The following is a 19,846-nucleotide window of genomic DNA, read 5'->3' on the forward strand; positions in this document are numbered from 1 at the left end:
AGTAAATTGGATGCGCTTATAAAAATGAGCATGGAATGATTTACAATTACCTAAAGGTCTTTTCTCCTGGCTTAGATCCCTCGATGAATGCTTGTTCTCAGTTCTCTGTCGGAGATTAGGACGCAGGTGAGTGTGTAAACAACCGACGGAGATGCGTTTGTATATATAGCATGGTATACCGTCGTGAAGAACTTTTGTCAATGATATATTTTAGCACAGGGGGATTTTTGTTACTTGCCTTCGGGGAAGTCCAATACTTTTCCTATTTTGGAACAGAGTCTTGTTTTTTCATCCGCTCAATACTACTCTCAAGACCAAGTTTCATTGCCACCTAGTACCTGCTACTGTAGTTGGGACTGACACCAGTTCTAAAAAACAAACACTTTCAATGATTTGGACTAATGTTGGCGTTATTTAGAGAGTTGAAATTTATGCGGTTATAATATAATATACGATGTTGCTGTTACTGTGTCGACAACATAATGACAAGAAAATATTACATACATATAAAATCTCTCCAATGCACCCTGTGTGAGAACACACATCAGAAATACAGAAAGCCACCAGTCGACGGCTATGTCATTACACAGAATCACCATATTGTCACGTTTCAAGCATCGAAATACGAAGAGCGAACTCATTGTAGGTTGAAACACTATAGCTGTTTTGAATATTCATAACGGTACTATATCCATGGATGATTGAAGATTAAATAACTCCAATGACTTTAAAGGTGTACGCTTTTCAAGGCGACGAGTGACAAGAGATTGACTCTGAAGCAGTGCACTATTACAATGTCCGGGCTCTTTATATATCTGCACAGTCACAGGCACAGTATGAAAATAAGGCTGTAAAGGTTGTGTTATAACTTTTGGTTGCACTTTTCAGGAGATGCCAGCCCCTACCAAATAGACTCTGGACTAGCTGGCCGTACCCTATCCTATGTTCCGATACACGGAGCAATGTCGTAGACATTGTTAGAGTGCGCTGCTGACCGAACTCGAACTCAAACCACTGAAATCATCTTGGGTTCTTTTCAGATTGCATTTAGCCACGAGAAGGATATATATATGAATGACTTTGAATTTCATGTCTCATATATTCACACACACATACATACATACATTACATACACACATGTATATATATATATATATATATATATATATATATATATATATATATATATATATATATATATATATATATATATTATATATATATATATATATATATATATATGATTTTAACTTTCATGTCGCCGGTTTCACCTTTTTCAACAGTCATGTGATAAGTGATGATAATCTAGTAGGATACTCCAGAATGTTAAGATCTTTTCGATTGATTTTTTGTAAATTTTACAAATACATGTATTAATATTAATATTTTCTGAGGGAGTCAGTCAGTCAAATTTCTGTGTCACAGAGGGGGTTACTCAGATTCATCATGCTTGGCAGGGATTGGGGTTACTCGAAATTTCATAGTTTACGATGGAATTCCCCCTGACTCCTCCCAGGCCGTAAATAATGACCACACCCTAATAAATAATGACCACACCACTACCTGCCACCACAGGACAGTGATTGATTATATTTTTGCCTGAGCGATGAGGTTATTGTATATAGTGTGACGTCAGGACAATTGTCACATGGGCGATGACCTGCTTGGTAGGGTTTGTATGCCGGGTATTTCCCGTTTGTTGTTTAATTGACTTCTTAGAAAGTGTGGACTTGCTTCATGCTGATTCAAGTCAGATTCGGTAGACAGGTTCGATATGCCTATGGCAAACACTGATTACATTTTAGTAAGTGTGGCTTACATATTAATGAATCTATGAAATATCGTCTTTTTTCATACGATGGTTTCCTATGGAGATAGTCATGACAGTGTGGACTCACATCAAGAAATACTGCACAAAATTTCATGAAACTTTTCAATGATAACAATCTCAGATCATTTTTTGAGTACATGTTGTTTCATTGCTCCCTATTGAAAGACTCAGGGTACTTTTTAAAACAATTATTTTGATCAAAAATCTCACTTCATTTTGATGATACTGTGAATGCCATGTCTATTATCTCCTCATTTGTATATTGTCTCATATACTTGCTACATATATGAAGGTGACAGACATCTGGCCTATTCTGAGATATATTAACATGTTTTTTTTTTGAAAGTTGCTGAAGGTGTTTTCACTTGATTTAAATTGTACTTAATTTTTCTGTCCTGCAGAAAATCCAACTGACAGCAGTCAATGAAATTTAGCGTTTTTTAATTCAGCTAATTACAAATTTGTATATTTAATGACCTTTGGAATTAATTTGTGGTATATATTGTCCATGATGTTGATCATAACACCTTCGATGAAGTTCTAAACATGCGGCACAAGTTTAACGTTGCAAACAACTGCAATATATACTGAAACACGTGAGCATATTCAGTTTATATCTGGTCATGTGTATATGGTCAAAAGTATGTTTCAGTGATTGAAAGATTGTTGGCTTCGGAAACAAGGAATGGATGTTAACTAAACACTCACGAAGATAATGTTGAAAAATAGTTTGAAGTATTGTCATGGGTTGTAACACGATATGATCACTTGGAACGTATTGTTTACTTTCTCTACATGTACATAAAAGGTATTCAAAGAGCATACGAGGAAGTCACATAAGTTGGGTTTAAATAAAGTAACCAAAATTCCTGGGTTGTTCAGCTGACCAAATGATGTACGTGTAAAGCACCATGCACAATAATCGTAAGTAAATTGATTCTTGACTTTCTGCAAATTTTATTGCAAGTGGACCTGTAGACCTAACTGGTGTGAGGCCTTTTAAAAATTGAAAAGAAATTATCAAAACAGATGCTGTATTTTTAGTTTCACCACATGAAGGCGATTTTCAAAACCAAACTGGCCAGATACACAGTCAGGCCCACCAGGCCGCTACACTGCAGTGGCAGCACTTTTTAACGCCACTACTACCGCACGTCAGTTTTACAGAAAAATGCAGTCTACTCATCACCTCATCAGCAAGTGACTCAAATACGTTATATAGAGGGACATTCCACATCATAAATTTAGGTATCACATCACATCGTACAGTAGAGTCACAAATTCCTTTGTTGCTTACAACGAACCATTACGGAGTATGCTTATAAGCTGATTGCGGCACACACTTTGTGCTGTTTTAATTTAAAACTGTTGGAAGTTGAAAGTTTCGTTGTGCTGAGTTAAAATAAATGCAAAATCACACAAATGAATCAGTGTTTAAACAGCAGGAATAGACGAACAAAAATATACTTTTTAAGCAGTGAACATTTGGAAATAATTTGTGAACGTATTTATATGAGGAACAACAATATTGGAAGATTCTATGTCTTCAACTAAAAACATGTGAAACCTCATCAGTTTTTTAGCCAGGTAGATAAACCCAATAATTGGTTATTTTAACAACGGTGACATGATACATGTTTGTATAACACACCCATTTTAGATGCCAAAAATGAATTCCGTTGCAGCAAAGAATGTGCATACATTGCGACACGTGATGACGTTATGGCTAATATATTTTAAGCTTCGCCATATGTGGGCGCACTTCAAAGCGACCTGGCCATATATACAGTAAAATATATGCATAGTGACATTACGTCAGTGCTCAGAGGTCAGGTATGGTTACCAGAACAATTTGCAGCATATCAACATGAAGACATTTAGATTCACCATTACATTGTTATACATTTCACTTGCTCTCTCAATTATCACCATTTTTTTATCAAGTTGTGGTTTACAGGCCACAAACAAAGCGTAAAACACAAACAAATTGTAGTTTTGAGAATGAGAAAAGATATAGCCTGAGAACTTCAATTACACTAAAACCTATCATATTTGCTTTTCATCGACATAAAAACATTTTATAATGTCGATATTACTTAGATTGTACTGATCCTAGAGGGAGCGTTGCTGGAGGGAGCGTTGGTAGTCACTCCTTCATCGCGCTTATCACAAAAGTGAAATCGTAATATGTATTTTCACCAGCGGTACTAGTCCGCTTGCGAGACCGACAGATAATCTGTGTAAAGCCTGCCTCTTCAAGCGCCGACTTCAGAAAGGCTTCATCGAGGAGAATGCCTTCAAAGACCCAGTCACCGAGTCGGTAAAATGACAGGGGTTCACAAAGCTGAACAAACAAACCTCCCGTCTTCAAAAGGCCGGCCATGTTTTTCAGGCATTTCACATATTCTGGTTTGCTTCGGCACGCCACTTCCAAGCAGTAAGCAGACGACATGCAGTCAAACTTTGGCGGGGAAGCATGACCGATAAGCGGATTAGCCAAGCGGACGTCACAGGGAATGATGTCTTTGATGGTCTTACGTAGCAAAGACTCCCGTTCTTTAAATTCACTGAAATACAAAACGAGCGGTAAGTGGTCCAATTCAACAGCTGAAATTTAAGAAAAGCAGGCAAAGGATAATCTTAATTATTCAAGTTTTAATAGAAATATTAATTTGAAGTTTCATGACATGAGTTACAGTTTAGCCAGATAAAATTGGGAACATAGGGAAACCACTGTTGACTTGGCTTCCAAGGCGAGTAAGAGTTCCAAGGGTTTCGCACTAAGGCATATCAGTAAATACGTAAAATTATGTGATGACGGGTAGACTGGAAAAGGTGAACTTGAGCCAACCGAGCAATAAAATCCAACGATGTTGTGTGGTTATATAATTTCGAATTCAAGTCATGGGAAAGACGGGATTATCTCATCAACCCAGTGATCTTGAAAGGCTGATTAAAAAACTGCGACTTGGAATTTCACTCGAACTTACCTATGACCTTCCAACTGACACACATGTTCAATGATCGACGACCAATCGAAGCTGCCGGGTTCGTTATCAACCCACCGCTTGAGGGCGTTCCTATTTTGCTCACTGTACTCACCAACGACGATCTCCTTAAATTTTGTACACGATGACACGAATGAATAGATGCATGGACCCGTGCCGATGTCGATTAGACGATCACCTGAAACCCCCTCTGAGAAGATAAAAACAAAACAAAAACCATAAAAAAATAAAATAGCAAACACATTCCAAAGGGTTGTACAAGATATTCGAAAAAAGGACAGAAAAGATTTGTCTTTTAAACGCGTCTCAGATTGTTAAAAAAGTATATAAGACGTATGTCGATATTATCTTTCCCTCACCCCTGTGTGTTTGTTTATTTGCATGGGGGGAACACGTCTACTTTTATGAAGAAATACGTATATTATGCATAGCTTTTATGGCAGCTTATGTACATAAATTGAAATATTATTTGCCACGAGAAAATAGTTCCCATCGTAGTTAGATGTGATATGGTCTGAATTATCTAAGAATCGTAAACCTGGACTAGGCTATTTTACTCGATATGCGTACAGCTATATTTGCGTATATGAACGTATATGGAGCACCACACTAGTGGAATATGTGATGTATGTCTTTGTGTAAGGAACAGACATCGCAGTGCAAGAGTACATGAAGTCTTCTTGCAATTGGGTCAGGCTATTTTCATTGACAACAAAAACCTTACCATGGCTGAAAATACTGTGCAGAATCTCGAGGGTCCAGGGAAGAACGCCCTCCTCCTCTTCCACATATCCTTCCACCGAACTGTAGTATCGTTCCAAGTATGCCTTAGGGTTAAAGTGAAGGTTGTAGTTGTTCGTCACGCCTGCCTTTGACTCCATTTGCCCGCAGAATTGTACGAATCTTGAGTCGTGGTGTCTGATCTTTATATGGTAATCGTGGAGAGCTGATCTGGAATATGATCACAAAGAGGGCCCATGAATACACATTATAAACTCATGCTACTTAATCAGGCAGGGTACCGTCTTCAAATATTTTTGTTTGTACTCAAACTGAACGACAAAACCCAGCACAGTCAACAGCAATTACCATATCCATGACTGACTGAAATTAATTCCCAACCTCTCACCTTTACCTGTACACGCGAGTTTCTGTGAAGCTGCAGGACTCGGTCACATGAGAGCGCGATTCTTTGATGCCTAATGCTTTGATTAAGTTAGGGCTTACAGGGCATGGAGACTGTTTTTTAAGACAGCTGCGACGGTGGCATGACGCATCGCCTAGTCGAAGAAGTTGCACAGTGTTACTAATTTGTCACTCAAGCGATGAAATTTGACAAAGAAGGGCATATCTGTGGGCCTGTTGCTGCCTGTTCTGGTCCGACGGTCTACCCTAGAATGTTCGTAAGCCTTACGAGGCAAACTATAACCCCTCTTTCCACACACCTCCGCCACAGGGGGTTTGAGACTCCTCATTATGTCAGTGTGTCACTCTTAGGGAGCCATCAGTAATTACAGGGGGTAGGCCGGGGAATTCCATGCGCACCTGTACTGTAAAATGTTACCCCCCTATCCTTGAGTCTAAAATGTGACCCTCCTCTTGTCCGGCATTCTAAAACTTGACCCTTCCCCAATCACTGCGGTATTCTCATCAGGAATTACCAAAAACAGTATCAGCTAATTTACATAACAATTAAATTTAATTGTTTTGTAAGTTACAAACAAAAATTAAAAGGGGAGGGCTGGCGTTTTGGAAGGGAGGGTTGCAATTAATCACACAAGCATTTTTGAAAGGTCATGCATTTGCGGGAGGGTCACCATATTCTGCGCAACTATAAGGCGGCAAGATGTGGCTGATATAGTGCTTCATCCAGAAATATCAAACCATAATACATGGTAGTCTATCAGGACAACTATTAACAATTTTCCACCAAAAACAATCTATATCTGTACATTTATATATGATTGATAATATATGAAAATGCACTTTGCTTGACGTAGGAAGCAAAACATGCATGTGTGAGCAAGAAATCGGATTTTGGAATTTCACCGAAATGTTGATTCACTTTACATGGTATTCTATGACGAAACTGTGAAAATATTTTTCCAATACAAAAATAGGTATATTTGTGTATTTATGTACTCTTGATTATTCATATTAATGTACTTGATTAGACAAAGGTCGTGACAAATGGATCGATTTTTTTGCCAATATAAAACATAAATTTAATAATATCTGTGCATTTTTGGACATTTGATAATTGATATACACTTTGCCATCTATCCCATATGTTTTGTCTCTTGTCTTTCATCAGTTGTAACTGTTCAAGGTGTTTAATGTAGGATACCACGGCATCTTATTGCTAGTGAAGCTTGTCGATATGGTGTATGTATTTAAAAGAATCGCATATTTTGTCGGCAATTTCCTATTTAGGAAATATCAAACAGACATTTAAAGGTTTGGCTCTAAAATCATTTTCTGTCAAAAGTGACCCTCCTCTAAGATAATATTATAAAAAATGACCCTCCCCCTGGACAGTTTTCTAAAAAGTTACCCTCCCCCTATTTCCCCACCCCCTGTAATTACTGAAGGTTCCCTTAGGAGAAAATATTACTAATTCACATTATGTAATTGCCCCTTTTCGAAAAAGGGCTGACGCATATCTCTTATTGATTTTGATTTAATACGGGTTAAGCAATACCTTGGGATTTAAAGCAGGTTGTGCTGCATGACCTTTAAAGCAAAGCTAAATAGTAGTTGTGTTTAAATAGGTCGCATATTTGATTGAATCAGATAGTGGCATCGGACCATGAACCGCCACTCCCCATCACAGACTAGTGGGGTCACCGCCATTGTTTTTAAACGGTCTGGTTTGTCCAGACGGAGGCCACACCGTGACAATCTTGCTCAAAATCTGCCAATGTCTGGTACCAAGATAGTCCAAAGATCGTGTCTACGCCCTTTCTGTTATGGGTTACCACTTGCGTTCTAAATCTGTGCCGTCGTCTACAGCTTTTACCTGAGAATTTTGTGTTTTATGCAAAGTCACACACAAAGGCCCTATTATGCTACGAAACGACTTTTCAAAAGCAACACACGTGACTGCCAGGGTCAGAAGTGTACGCCTTTCAAACTCATCTCCATAGACAATATGGGCTGTTGATTTGATCACAGACCCTAATTTATCTCTTGGGTATATGATTTGATCTACTCTATCAATCAACGAAGACAAACCCAGCATCTTCATACTGAACGACAATGATCCAGTATATCGTAGCGTTCACGAAAACAGTCTCAGAGAAAGCACCTAAACAGTTTGAGACGGCTTGACAATCTGACAAAGTTCGTGCTCACTGTGGTCGCTGGATTCACTGGTTTTGGGTGAGCGAGAATACGTTAAGAAATCTCGAGAGTGATAATTACCGAACATCAAACTACAGACTGACCTCGATACTCTGGTGACCAGCCTGAGTGTCGTTCCAGCTGTGAGAAACTGTACTGGTGCCCAAAATACAAACAAGCAAACCCATAGATAGTCGCAGCTGTCCCCGGTGACAATGGCTAACTGACAGCCTACTGGACACGAACAGATTTCCTTTATAGTACAATTAAAGTACGGGTCAAGGTTCGGATGAAATGACCACAGGCAAAGCAAAACAGCGCCTATCACAGAGACTGAAATCACATTGTTACGGCGCCCAGTCAATACAGAGTGAAGCAAAGGAAAACAAGAAGAATAGTTGAAATTGAGCTTAAGCTTAAAACGTGCAGAATAACTTTAAAACAACCAACAAGGTATAAAACGTCCCTAGTTTTAGTCTCTTTAATTTGCTGTCACTATCTACTTACATATTATCCTCCGGGAAGCTGCATATCCCCGACTATCAACTCAGTGAAGATGAGGCTGCTCACTGAGTAATTATACGCAAATTGTGTCGTCGTCGTCATTCGGAAGAGTTGCGATGAAAAGATAAATTATTCGTCGCAAACAAAACGAAAATAATAAGACGAGAATAATTATAAGCCCTGGTGTGTCATCATTTTTCGGCAATACCACTTGTGTGTTAGTCCCTGAAATCCTACATAGGCATCTGTCACAGATCGTCATGATGTCAATTTCAATGGGTCCACCCAGAAGAATACAACAACTTTTCGGCAGCCGCATTTGATGGTGTTCGCGACAGCAATATTGATCACCCCAGCGCCGAAGGCGAGGTTGTCGTTACAATTCGAATATCGGACAACAACTAGGGACCAATGCAAATCGCTGGCTGCCACTAGTGTTCCTCGCTAGTGCCTGTGGGAAAACAAATGTTAGTTGTAACCAAAATTACAATTTTAGGTTGATAATAATCGTTTAACATTGGATTTGACGCAGTTTCTGAATTAAGTTCCCATTTCGTTATTTAAACAACTTACCATAGATACGTACCTTTTCTTTATAGGCCCATGAATTTACACAATAAACGTATAAACAAAACATAACGCTCTAAAGTAAGGCTACTTTATAGTTTTTCGCTCAGGCTGGTTGATTTCGTGTACACCCGAAAATGATAAGGTCTAGAACGTACTCAATTTATCACCGGGCGAATTTGTGTCAAACGATTTCGAAAACATTGTCAGCATTGTTGTAGCTTTTTCCTAGTACACTTCAGGTAAACTTGTATTAAAGAGGCACTCCCACTTGGTAACATTTTTAAAACACATTTTTTTAATGCCAACAGTCGATATTTGACGTGGCGACTGCGCGCGGATCGCGAGATATCGATAAAAACATGTCATTTCCCGAGCGTATTTTTCACATCCCGAAGTTTTACGATCGTTTGTGATTTTGACTCGAAATCCCCCGAATGTTTGTTGTTGTGCTGATTGACGATATTGTAGGGAGTCTATAAGTTCTAACGACGCAATTAATTTACTTCCCACTGCAAAGACTTTATATACAGAATTATGCCTTTACCTCAGGTAAGTTTTTTTAAAATTCTCCTTAGTTTTTGTCGTTTTCATTATTCTAAATCAGTTGTATTATATTTTTAACCAATACCACATAAACATCAGTTTTTACGTGTTAAATATTAGCCGCCTCCGATGACTACATTTTGTCGTCTGCCACACAGTATGTGTGGTTCGCCGCGCGCGTGGTATGCGTCTATGCATACCACGCGGCGGCCGCTATGTATCAACCGCACGTAACTGTGCTAGTCACCTATGCGAATTCTGGTGGAATCAGCAAAAATTGTTTTTCGTTTTTTCGCCAAGTCAGTAAGACTCAGCTTTCTCCCACGGGGCATGACCGATCACCGACGCGAGTGGTACTGTGGCGTACAGCAGCGTAAGCGTAGACTCGTACTCCATAGCTTAGTTGACAATGGCCCCAGTGCCGAACGTTGGATGTTCGGAAGCTGTTTTAGATGGGCCACCGGAATTCAAACTTTTAATTTTTGAAGACATGTTTTATCAATATCTTACGATCCGCGCGCAGTCGCCACGTCAAATATGGACCGTTGGCACTATAAAAAATGTGTTTTAAAAATGTTACCAAGTGGGAGTGCCACTTTAAGTATGAACTATTCTGCCAAAAGGCCACTGTCATTGTCAGTTTTATCCATAAGCAAGTTGACTACCTTGATAAAAATTTCAATGGATGATAAAAAGCATCATCTAATCACTCAATGTTAAAAAACTAATCCGAGAATCAGCAGGGATCGAGAACTGCCCCTAAACCAGCATGATTTTTGCGCATGTTCAACAAGTTTGGTTAGGGGGGTCATATTAACAAAAAAGGACTTGGAGGAACATTTATGAACATGCCCCGATTTCATCCGACCCATTCCCTATTGTAATGCATGAAAGCTCCCTTTACACGATTTGAACTAATTAGGGATAATTGCAGCTTCATATATTTCAAGTTTTGTTTTTTTTTTCAAAAATGTTAGGTGCTCTACAGCTGAATGTTGCAATTTTATTCGTTACTCATAGAAACGACTGTATAACTTAAACAGATAAGCAGATGACTTTTCACTTGCAGATTAAACCAACATTACTTCACCATCCATTAAATCACTCATAAAAAACAAGGGTGTAATGTAAAAAGAAAAGCAGATGAGATTACATTTGTAGATTAAATCGGCATTACTTTACCATCCAATTAACCCAAAATTATCGTGTTCCATTTAACATTTAGGTCATGAATGTCTCTCTCTCCCTGCAAAATTAAAAAAGTTGCAGCTCTGCATTGGCTACCGATCGACGAAGCCTGGCCTATGATAAATCCTCGTATTAAGACACAATGACTGCGCGCCGACTGAGATCAAACTTTCGCGGACTTACGGCCCATTTTTATTGCAGAAATTATCGCACGCCGTTCTTCAGAATGTGAACCGGAAGATCTGTCGAACGAGGGCACTCCATACTCCACAACCAAACCCGGTAGGGCAAGCCCTTGTTCGACGGCCCGGATTTCATAGTCTTTTTACTCCTGATGTGCAGCATGCTAATAAGGTTATCTCTGATTGGTCCATTGTCACTATTCACAGCGACTTAGGGAGTCTATTTGTATTTTTTTAAAATTATATTGGTAAGATTCAGCTACCCAATTGCATTGGATAACAGCTCCTTCAATGCCGCACAATAGCCATCTTTTTAGGCTGCTGGTACGCCTTCAGATTTACTTGAAATTACTGAAAGCCTAATGGAAATTGCAATACTAGTGTGTTTCACCTAGGCTCAGATTTTCAGCTGCCAGAATATACCCTTCTCAGCAGGACTTACATTGCACTTCAACAGTTTTTTTTATGATTCGTTAACGCTTGACCTTTGAGTGTTATTACGAAGGGGAAGGGGACCGGCTTTAACATTCATCTTGGGAATCAAGCTGACAAAAGTAAATATTGAAACCAGATAGGTAATCTTAAATAACAAGACATTACAAAATTGTGTGAAGGTGTAGTATGCTTAACTGAGAAAGGCACATCAAGTCCCGGTTAGGTGAAAGATGATTAGAGTTAACACAGGGATGGCGGCCATTTTGAACTCCAAATATCAGTAAATATTCGTTATTTGTTTCTCTTGTGGCAATCTTTGCAGTGTGATTTCTATTCTTGATTTGGTAAAAGAAAAGTAGGAATTTTCATAGAGGAAAGTTAGATTAAACATTTGCTTTTTACTTTCACTTTCACCACACAAACTATATGTAAATTATAGTGCCAAAATAAACCCCAGGCAATAAACGTTGCTTGATACGCAACTTCTCTACTAGTAAGGTTCACCTAAGGACAATGACCTGACTATCACAGTGTAAGTCAAAGAAGTGATATATGTCGGTTGCAAGTCTCAGAGAAACTACAATTCGCCAATAATGGTTGTATATTTTTATTGTAGTTATCAAAAAAGCCTTAATACATGCCTTATTACATCTGGGAAAAAATGTTTTAAATTACAGAAGCCAATAGAATATTGAACATTGATCATACATTGTCATTATCATGTGTCTAGGTGGATACTAGAACTGTAAATTCCCCACTTCTATCATGTGCAGACATTTTCTTTTTTAAAGGCAATGTGAAAGTCAGTTTGTACAAAGATAACAAATCTTTTGTATGCTATAAAGCTGGGTAGTACCTTTTTACTACCACTTTCTGCATAGATTTAACACAGGGATGACGGCCATCTTGACTTTTAAATATCGGCAAATCTTAAGTAATTCGTTTCTATAGTTTTTAAGAACTTTGCATGATCACCCACGATTTCTATTTTTAGTTTTGGAGAACTTTGTTTTGGAATTTTCCATGATAAAATTTTAAGCACATTTTTAAAGCTATTTTTTTCAATTATGCGTTGCACATTTTCTTCACATGCAACTAAATGGAGACTCCATTTAATAATAAATCTTAACTATTGTCTTACAAATTCTGACCTACTGTCATTAGATTATGGATTGGTATGATTGCGATTATCTTAACTGCATACGAAGGACTGTCCTTACAGAGACCTACTGACGGAATAGAATGCAATTGGACAAGCGATATTTCAGATAAGGACAATGACACACTAATACACCATCAAGTAACACGGTTAAAGCAAACAAATTATTAACTTCTTCGTCGACAAAATACACGAGAAACCATTTTATCTAGCCAAAACAATGTCACAGCGGCGACTACGAACAAAACTCACAGTTTAAGTAAGTGTGGTGATAGTTTGACAAACGGAAACGAACGCAAAATCTTCGCCAACTTCAGACAACTAAATTCGAAACTATTCTTTAATTATTTGAGAAATAGAGCAAATACAAAAGCCTTTGTCAACTTCTTTCCAGTTTAGCATCGACAATGAAAATATTCTGTGAAATGTTAGAAATTATCCTCCTTACTTGCAGACATTATAGGGTGGATGTGGTTTTTCATTGATAAACAGAGAAGCCTATCCTCTTTTCAGTGTCCAGTCAAAGGGTAGAAGGGTATCAATGAGAGACAATACAAGTTAAAAGGAATTGATTTGTCATTTGGCAATTTCTGCCTTGGGTTCAGTAATTCCCAAACTTGCAGAAGCATATGTGTGATCTTTGAAACTATAAGCGGTGGGATAAAGAACCTGATACTACTCAATCGAATGACTTCAATTTCTTTTATCCTCGTGGGTCGTAGAATAATGATTCTGCTATTTGTTTTTTCCTTGCGAGCTAGTTGAGTCTAAAAATTCCAGATTTTGCCATAAGCCATCGCTGAACTAATTCCCGCGGGAAGAGATATGCTTATTAGTTCACGTCGATGGTCAGCCGGACGCTGTCCTCTCGTGCGAGATTACAGCTGCAATGACATTCCTTACGAGTGTTGTCAGCGAATTGGAAAACGACCAGGAGCTGGGACAGCGTCGTCGGAAACCACCAGTAGGAAAGCAGCTCGGGCCTGATGCAGTACTGCGGTGGAGCCAGCCAACCATCGGTACTGGCCTGTGGCAGGAACAGTAAGTAAGCGCCTACAGGGAGGAAGATGTGAATGCATGTTTACTAAAAGCGGTTCCAACGTCAATAACCGGATACTGAAATTATCTTACCGCAACGAGAACGTTAAAAAAGCAAAAAAAAAAAAAAAAAAGAAAAAAGGAAAAAAAAGAATACAACAGTTTCCGAAAGGTACATGTGATTAAAATTACGACTTGACATTTGCAGTGACCTTATCTAATAATCAATCCAGAAACAACACTGACTTCTGTTAAGAGAGAGTCAATCGAAAACGAATCAATATTTCCCGTAAAGTTGAATATTCGCGGTTAATGCCAAGTTGCTTGCCAGATTGGAGATAAACCGCCATCGTATGGAACATAACTCAGCAATGCAATTAATTTTACATAGTGAAAATGGCAAATAAACGAACCAGAATAGTGGGAAATGTACGTAGCATACTAATATGGAACTAACTGCAATTTCAAATTGATATTCCTGGCATAAGATTTATTATATCCTGTATATTGATGGCGCAAATACAGCGATCTGATCGGTCGAGACGTGAAAAGAACCGTGGTATCTTTGCAGTATCGCATGGTTGGCACACGTGCGAGCTCTCGGCATGATATGAGCAAAAATTCCTTTTTGACGTTCTACACTAGAATTTACTCATACTGTTACATAGCAATAAATCACATCGATTTTGACCAGTTCGCTTCATATATGCACTCGCTATCGCTCGTGCAACTGAACTCGTGCAACTGAACTCGTGCTTGTGAACTGGTCAAAATCTTGCTGATGTACAATCGCTAGGTGTGCTGCATTGCTTAAACACAACTGGGCATAAACTACTTCTTAACTTTGCTTAAACTTTCCACAGGGAATTGTTTTAATATTAGAATAAAAATTAGGGTTCAGAACACAAAAGTTGTTGTTGGAAAAACAAAAATTGTAATTTTTACAAGCAATTAATATTCAAAATGGCCGCCATCCCTGTATTTACTCAATGAAGTGTGATGGTAAGTCGTTCTGGATGAATTAACTCCCCTGCGGGTTGAACAAGTTAAATGTGTCTATTGTTCCGAGGGATAACAACTCAAGATGAAACCTCTATGAGTATCAGGATTTTGTGTCAAAATATGCCATCATGAAGACTGTACAGATGAACCATCTATGGTTTGCCAATTGTTAATTTTCCTGGTTCAAGTAATAGAGAGTTCGTGTTGAAAATGGTAATGTTAATTCACGCAGTAATTTTAAGAATACAATAAGGTGCCTTTCCAAAATTGTGCCAATTTAACCCAATGAACTGCTACCTGTTTATGTTACCAATACCTGTAAAATCTACATGTATGGCAATAAATAAATAAATAAATAAAAAACAAACAGTACTTACCATTGGCCATCAGATAGGTAAACAACCCAAGCATAGATATGGATAACAGAACGGCGTATCTGGCCATCGTCGAATTTTTCCAGCTTAACGTTCCGTTCCAAAAGAGGTAGACGTATTTAACGTTGGTGACAAATCCCAACGCACCACTGAACACGAAAATGTAGACACGACCAGTAGTCCATGGCAAGTTTTTCTGTACGAAACACCTGTTGAGATATGTGAAATACATGGTGCAATCAGTAGCTGGACATTGTTACGAGACGCAGATTCTGTTTGTCGTTCGAAATCCTTTTACACACTGCAGACACAAAGAAGAAGTTTCAGGCCAAACATTTTTTTTTTTTTTTCTTTGCTGGCCATGTAGATAACAAGTCATTGCTCATCGTGGCGTGATGTCAGTTTTCGGTCATTGTGTTAGAGCATAAAAAGTAATAGGTATATTTATGGATAATTTCAACTTGAAATGCATACAGGCCTTTATTGACTGAACGGCTTTTTTCCAGTTCTCACTAAATCTACTGTGATCGATATCAAGGGCAGCCACTTACTCGATTTAGAGAATTATTACACTTATCAAGTATTCACGTACTTCGACTACCCCCGTACTTATATAAAACTTTTGACTCCCGCCGACAAATTTTCCCTCTCAAAACAAATAAACCTCAAGATTGCCCTATCCTAAAAGATAAAATTGCAGACTGATCACTCCAAGCTCCTGAAAGCTCACCAATGCCACCCGTACCTGACACAGACCCATAAGGGAGCCGTCATTGTTTACGGCCTGGGGGTTGGAGGAATGTGAAGGTGGTTTCTCAAGAAGTTGAAAACTACAGGGGGTTACTCAAAATTTGAAGAGAAAAAGGGGCTACTCAATTTTTTTTGGAAATATACTGACGCGTTGAGTATAGTTATTCAATGATACAAAATTAATAAAAAAATGAAAAACACTACAAATGAAAAAGTGAATAATCTTGACTCAAATTTAGTGTATATATACTAAAGAGAGCTTATATTCAGAATCTTGTGGCGTCATGCCGTCAAATTATTATTGATAATCTATCCGATTATCCAGCAATTCTGTCCCTGATTTTCCTCTATCTTCAAAATTACTAGCATTGCCAAAACTTTAAAGGAATAGCAGTAATGTAGCCCCTACGGGCCTATAAGGGAGCCGTCATTATTGACGGCTTTGGGTTGAAGGAATGGTAAAGGTCAATAAAAAGGTGAAATATACAAAAGGGGTTGACTCAAAATTTGGAGGGGAAAAGGGGGGGCTACTCGTTTTTTGCATTTTTTTGGAAAAAACCGAACCGTTGACTGAATTTATGAAACGAAACGAAAGTGATATAAAAGAATAAAAAAATACAGATTAAAATGAGTAATGTAGCTTACATTAAGTATATCTATGTATAATATGTATAATAAAGACAGCTTAAATGACAAGCCAATGAATTCTGTTTGTCTGTCTCTATGTATGTATGTATGTATGTATGTATGTATGTATGTATGTATGTATGTATGTATGTATGTATGTATGTATGTATGTATATATGCTTGGATGTATATATATGTATCTATGTATGTGTATGTCTACGTATGTGTATATCTACTTATATATCACCATATATGTATGTCAATATCGAAAACTTTCGGTCAAAAAGTCTTCTTCACTATAGTATAAAACCACTTGCCGAACTGTTTTAAAAAGTTCAAGTTGGTATGTATAGTCCAAAGGTTAACCACTGGTAGGTTTGTTCAAATTGTGTTGAACTTTGTATATTTGTATTTTGTGTCATATTTTTAAAATATCTTCTCTTCAACTGCTGCGCAGATAGCTTTGAAGTTTGATGTCAAGGTCAATAGGTGATGTTTCAGATCAGCTTGAAGGTTAATAGGCGTTGATTTATATCAGTTTTGTTCAAATTGTGACAAAAACGGCAATATCGTATTTTGGGGACAATTTTTGCTTTTCTGGACTCTAAAATGCTACCCATCTCATATTTAATTCCCTGGTTCAATTGCAAAACTCGGGAACCGCTGCACATTTCACCTTTTTATTTGGCATGAGGGGCATGCTCACCTATAATGAGTATTTGTTCAAATGAAGTTATCATTTACCAAGTACGCTTATGAGCTGCCAAAGCATAAACATGGTGACAACCTCAATTACTATGAGTATGAATTATACATGTTGGGTATGATCTGTAGAGAAACAAAACATGACAAACACTTTCTTTTTATATAGGGTACTCATTTTCTGTGAGAATGTGTAAAAGTAGGTAACTTTGCGGGGAATTTATCACAGTTTGGAGTTTCAAATTAAATTCGTTCGACCCCAAGGGTAAAGGGTAAATAATATGACAGCTCTCTGATGAGGTCAAGCAAACTGTGTACTCTATGATGTGCTCGGCTTTGCCTCGTACTTTATGTTGTGCAACGTTTCTTTTTTTCTAATACGGTTCTAATATGGGGTAACATTATTGCTTAATTTAACGGACGCCTAGTGTTGACTGAGCCTATACGAATTCAGTCGTCCACATTTTGTCGATTGCTAGGCAACGGGCCGGCAAATAGCGTTATTGGATCCGCTTCGTAGGCTTCTTGTAATGGTTATAAGTTTAAATGAACAATTCAAGAAACGCAGCCATCTTGACGGTCACCCAATGCCAGCAAGCCCCGCCACTAGACTTGAATTAGGTCAGAGTAAACCGTGACGACTGAAAATTGTATGCCCAGTGAATGTGTACTCTACACTGTTTAGATAAAACCTAGGTGGCAGTAAACTTGTATCATTATTTACTTGAAAGGCATATGACCTATTTTAGTGCTCAATAAAGTTGATTGAATTGTGTGTTCTGGAACACAGTTGAAGATTACTTGCCCATTGCTATAGTGATGACCTCGATGGCAGAGAACACCAGGAGAAGACCGAATAAAAACACTGAAAAAAGACCATAAAACAAAAGAAACATGAACGTCATACTTTCTTCCGTAAATATCAGGTTGTGCACATGTTTATGTTGCATAATACATCTTTCGTTATTTTCAGATATAGAGGGTATATACGGAATTCTTATTAGGTAGACAACCAAATGCATAGAAAATTGGACACCTAACTAAAAGAAAGTTCGCCTGTGTAAATGTGGATGTGACAAACGTCGTATTTGCCGAAGGACGATAGATTCCTGGGCGGATATGACATAAGTCGGCCAAGAAACGGTGTACGACCTTAGTACTGGTGGCAAACCCCCAAGCTTTGCCAAAAGTCCAACACTCACCGCTTCCTAATACTGACGTCTGCTTGTACGTGTTCCTTGAGTGAGGTGACTTTACATTGTATTCGTCCATGATGTACCTTCTTCTAACTCAGACACGAATCAAATCTGCGATTCTTAAAAGTGAAATCTTTGCTCTTTTACGCAAATTTGAAGAGGTGGTAAGAATCTCGATTTCTCGCTTACCGATCACCTTTGATAATATGTGTGTGCTATCGGTCGGCAAAAACTTTGTTCCTCGTGTGTAGAGCGAGTAAAGGTATTCTAGCTTATGATGACACAACCTTCACCGTGACCCCGAAACGAGTCTTTCGCCTAATAGTGTTCCAAGTTAAGCGTCGGCGAATCACAAAAGCCTGGCGGCAGTACGGTGCAACACAATGCGAGCTAATCAGAATAGATTGAATATGCAAGTCTGGTGTTGAAAAGGCTATATACGCGATCAACTTGAATTCAAAAGCATGAGACGTGGCCTCACTGACATGAATGTACCTTGTTGAACTTTTGCATTCGTCATGGTTTTTTTTTCACTTCTGCTTGAGAAGACTGTAAACACTGCATAAAAACCCTATAATACTTACTGTATTAACATGGATTATTGCCTGTATTTTAGCTGAAGAGTGCATATACAGATGAATACAGTCAAGAATCCATTTTTTGTATTCAGCAAGCCTGTATTCATGTGGATTCATGTGAATTCACGTGTATTACACTATAATAAAGGCAACTCATTAATGTGAATTTATCTGAATTATTGGGTTTTCATGCAGTGAAACAGTTCGGGAACTTACCGCTAAAGATAGAACATATCTTCACGTGACGTCTATATTTACCAGATACAGTATGTTTTTTCAAAACGAGGTAGGACAGCATGTGCTAATCTTGACTCGGAGGGGACGACTGCAAACGTTAAACAACACATCAAATACAGTTTGTTTTCCTCGCATCAGCTGTTTCTAGTAGAGCTTTGTGCAACTTGTTGCAACATTAGTAGCTTGAATTCTCTCGCGGAGCCTACATTTTGTTTTTTTACTGATGATAACGCCTAAGCTTGTAAGTGTGGTGATACTGACGTATCATCTACCTGGGGGAATTCATGCGATGAGGTACTGGACGATCAACAAAGCAGAGGCTCACAAGGAGCTAGACCGGTATGAGGAGGGTTTATTGACTTGATTTCACCATACAATAACGTGCCCAGCAGGATCGTATTCTGCTCTTTCTCATAAAATTCTCCCTTAAATGAGCGTAACTACAATCTAATCATATTGATTTACTAAAATGGTCGTCCATTGGGCACAGATTGAAATATATTTCCATACAATGCTAAGGTCTGAAAATTACATCCAATGATTGGTTCGTATTTAATTCAAGCAGGTTTTGTAACAGTCC

At 38.3% G+C, this 19,846-nt stretch overlaps 1 protein-coding gene and 1 long non-coding RNA gene across 2 annotated transcripts; both read right to left on the reverse strand.

Annotated features, from left to right (window-relative positions):
• Window positions 1–235: 235 nt before the first annotated feature.
• LOC139130092 (nicotinamide N-methyltransferase-like) lies at window positions 236–8,400 on the reverse strand. The gene is made up of 5 exons (XM_070695813.1): window positions 8,286–8,400; window positions 5,564–5,790; window positions 4,822–5,029; window positions 4,190–4,398; window positions 236–368 (listed from the first exon to the last, which is right to left on the reverse strand). Exons 2-5 carry the CDS (start codon window positions 5,718–5,720, stop codon window positions 322–324), a joined length of 621 nt encoding a protein of 206 aa, XP_070551914.1. The 5' UTR covers window positions 5,721–5,790; window positions 8,286–8,400; the 3' UTR covers window positions 236–321.
• A 3,777-nt stretch (window positions 8,401–12,177) lies between these two features.
• On the reverse strand, window positions 12,178–18,758 carry LOC139126745 (uncharacterized). The gene is made up of 4 exons (XR_011550744.1): window positions 18,458–18,758; window positions 18,061–18,120; window positions 15,180–15,385; window positions 12,178–13,815 (listed from the first exon to the last, which is right to left on the reverse strand). It is a non-coding gene; the product is annotated as an uncharacterized lncRNA (long non-coding RNA).
• Between the last annotated feature and the right edge of the window lie 1,088 nt (window positions 18,759–19,846).

This window comes from Ptychodera flava, chromosome 3 (assembly GCF_041260155.1).
Source record: "Ptychodera flava strain L36383 chromosome 3, AS_Pfla_20210202, whole genome shotgun sequence".
NCBI classification, from domain to species: domain Eukaryota; kingdom Metazoa; phylum Hemichordata; class Enteropneusta; family Ptychoderidae; genus Ptychodera; species Ptychodera flava.

Excerpts from the sequence above, each read along its gene's own strand:
- LOC139130092 (XM_070695813.1), bottom strand. The coding sequence starts at position 5,720 with ATGGAGTCAAAGGCAGGCGTGACGAACAACTACAACCTTCACTTTAAC. Across the intron at positions 5,030-5,563 it reads GCACAGTATTTTCAGCCATG|AGGGGGTTTCAGGTGATCGT; the intron begins GTAAGGTTTTTG and ends TTATCTTCTCAG. Across the intron at positions 4,399-4,821 it reads TGTCAGTTGGAAGGTCATAG|TGAATTTAAAGAACGGGAGT; the intron begins GTAAGTTCGAGT and ends TTTGTATTTCAG.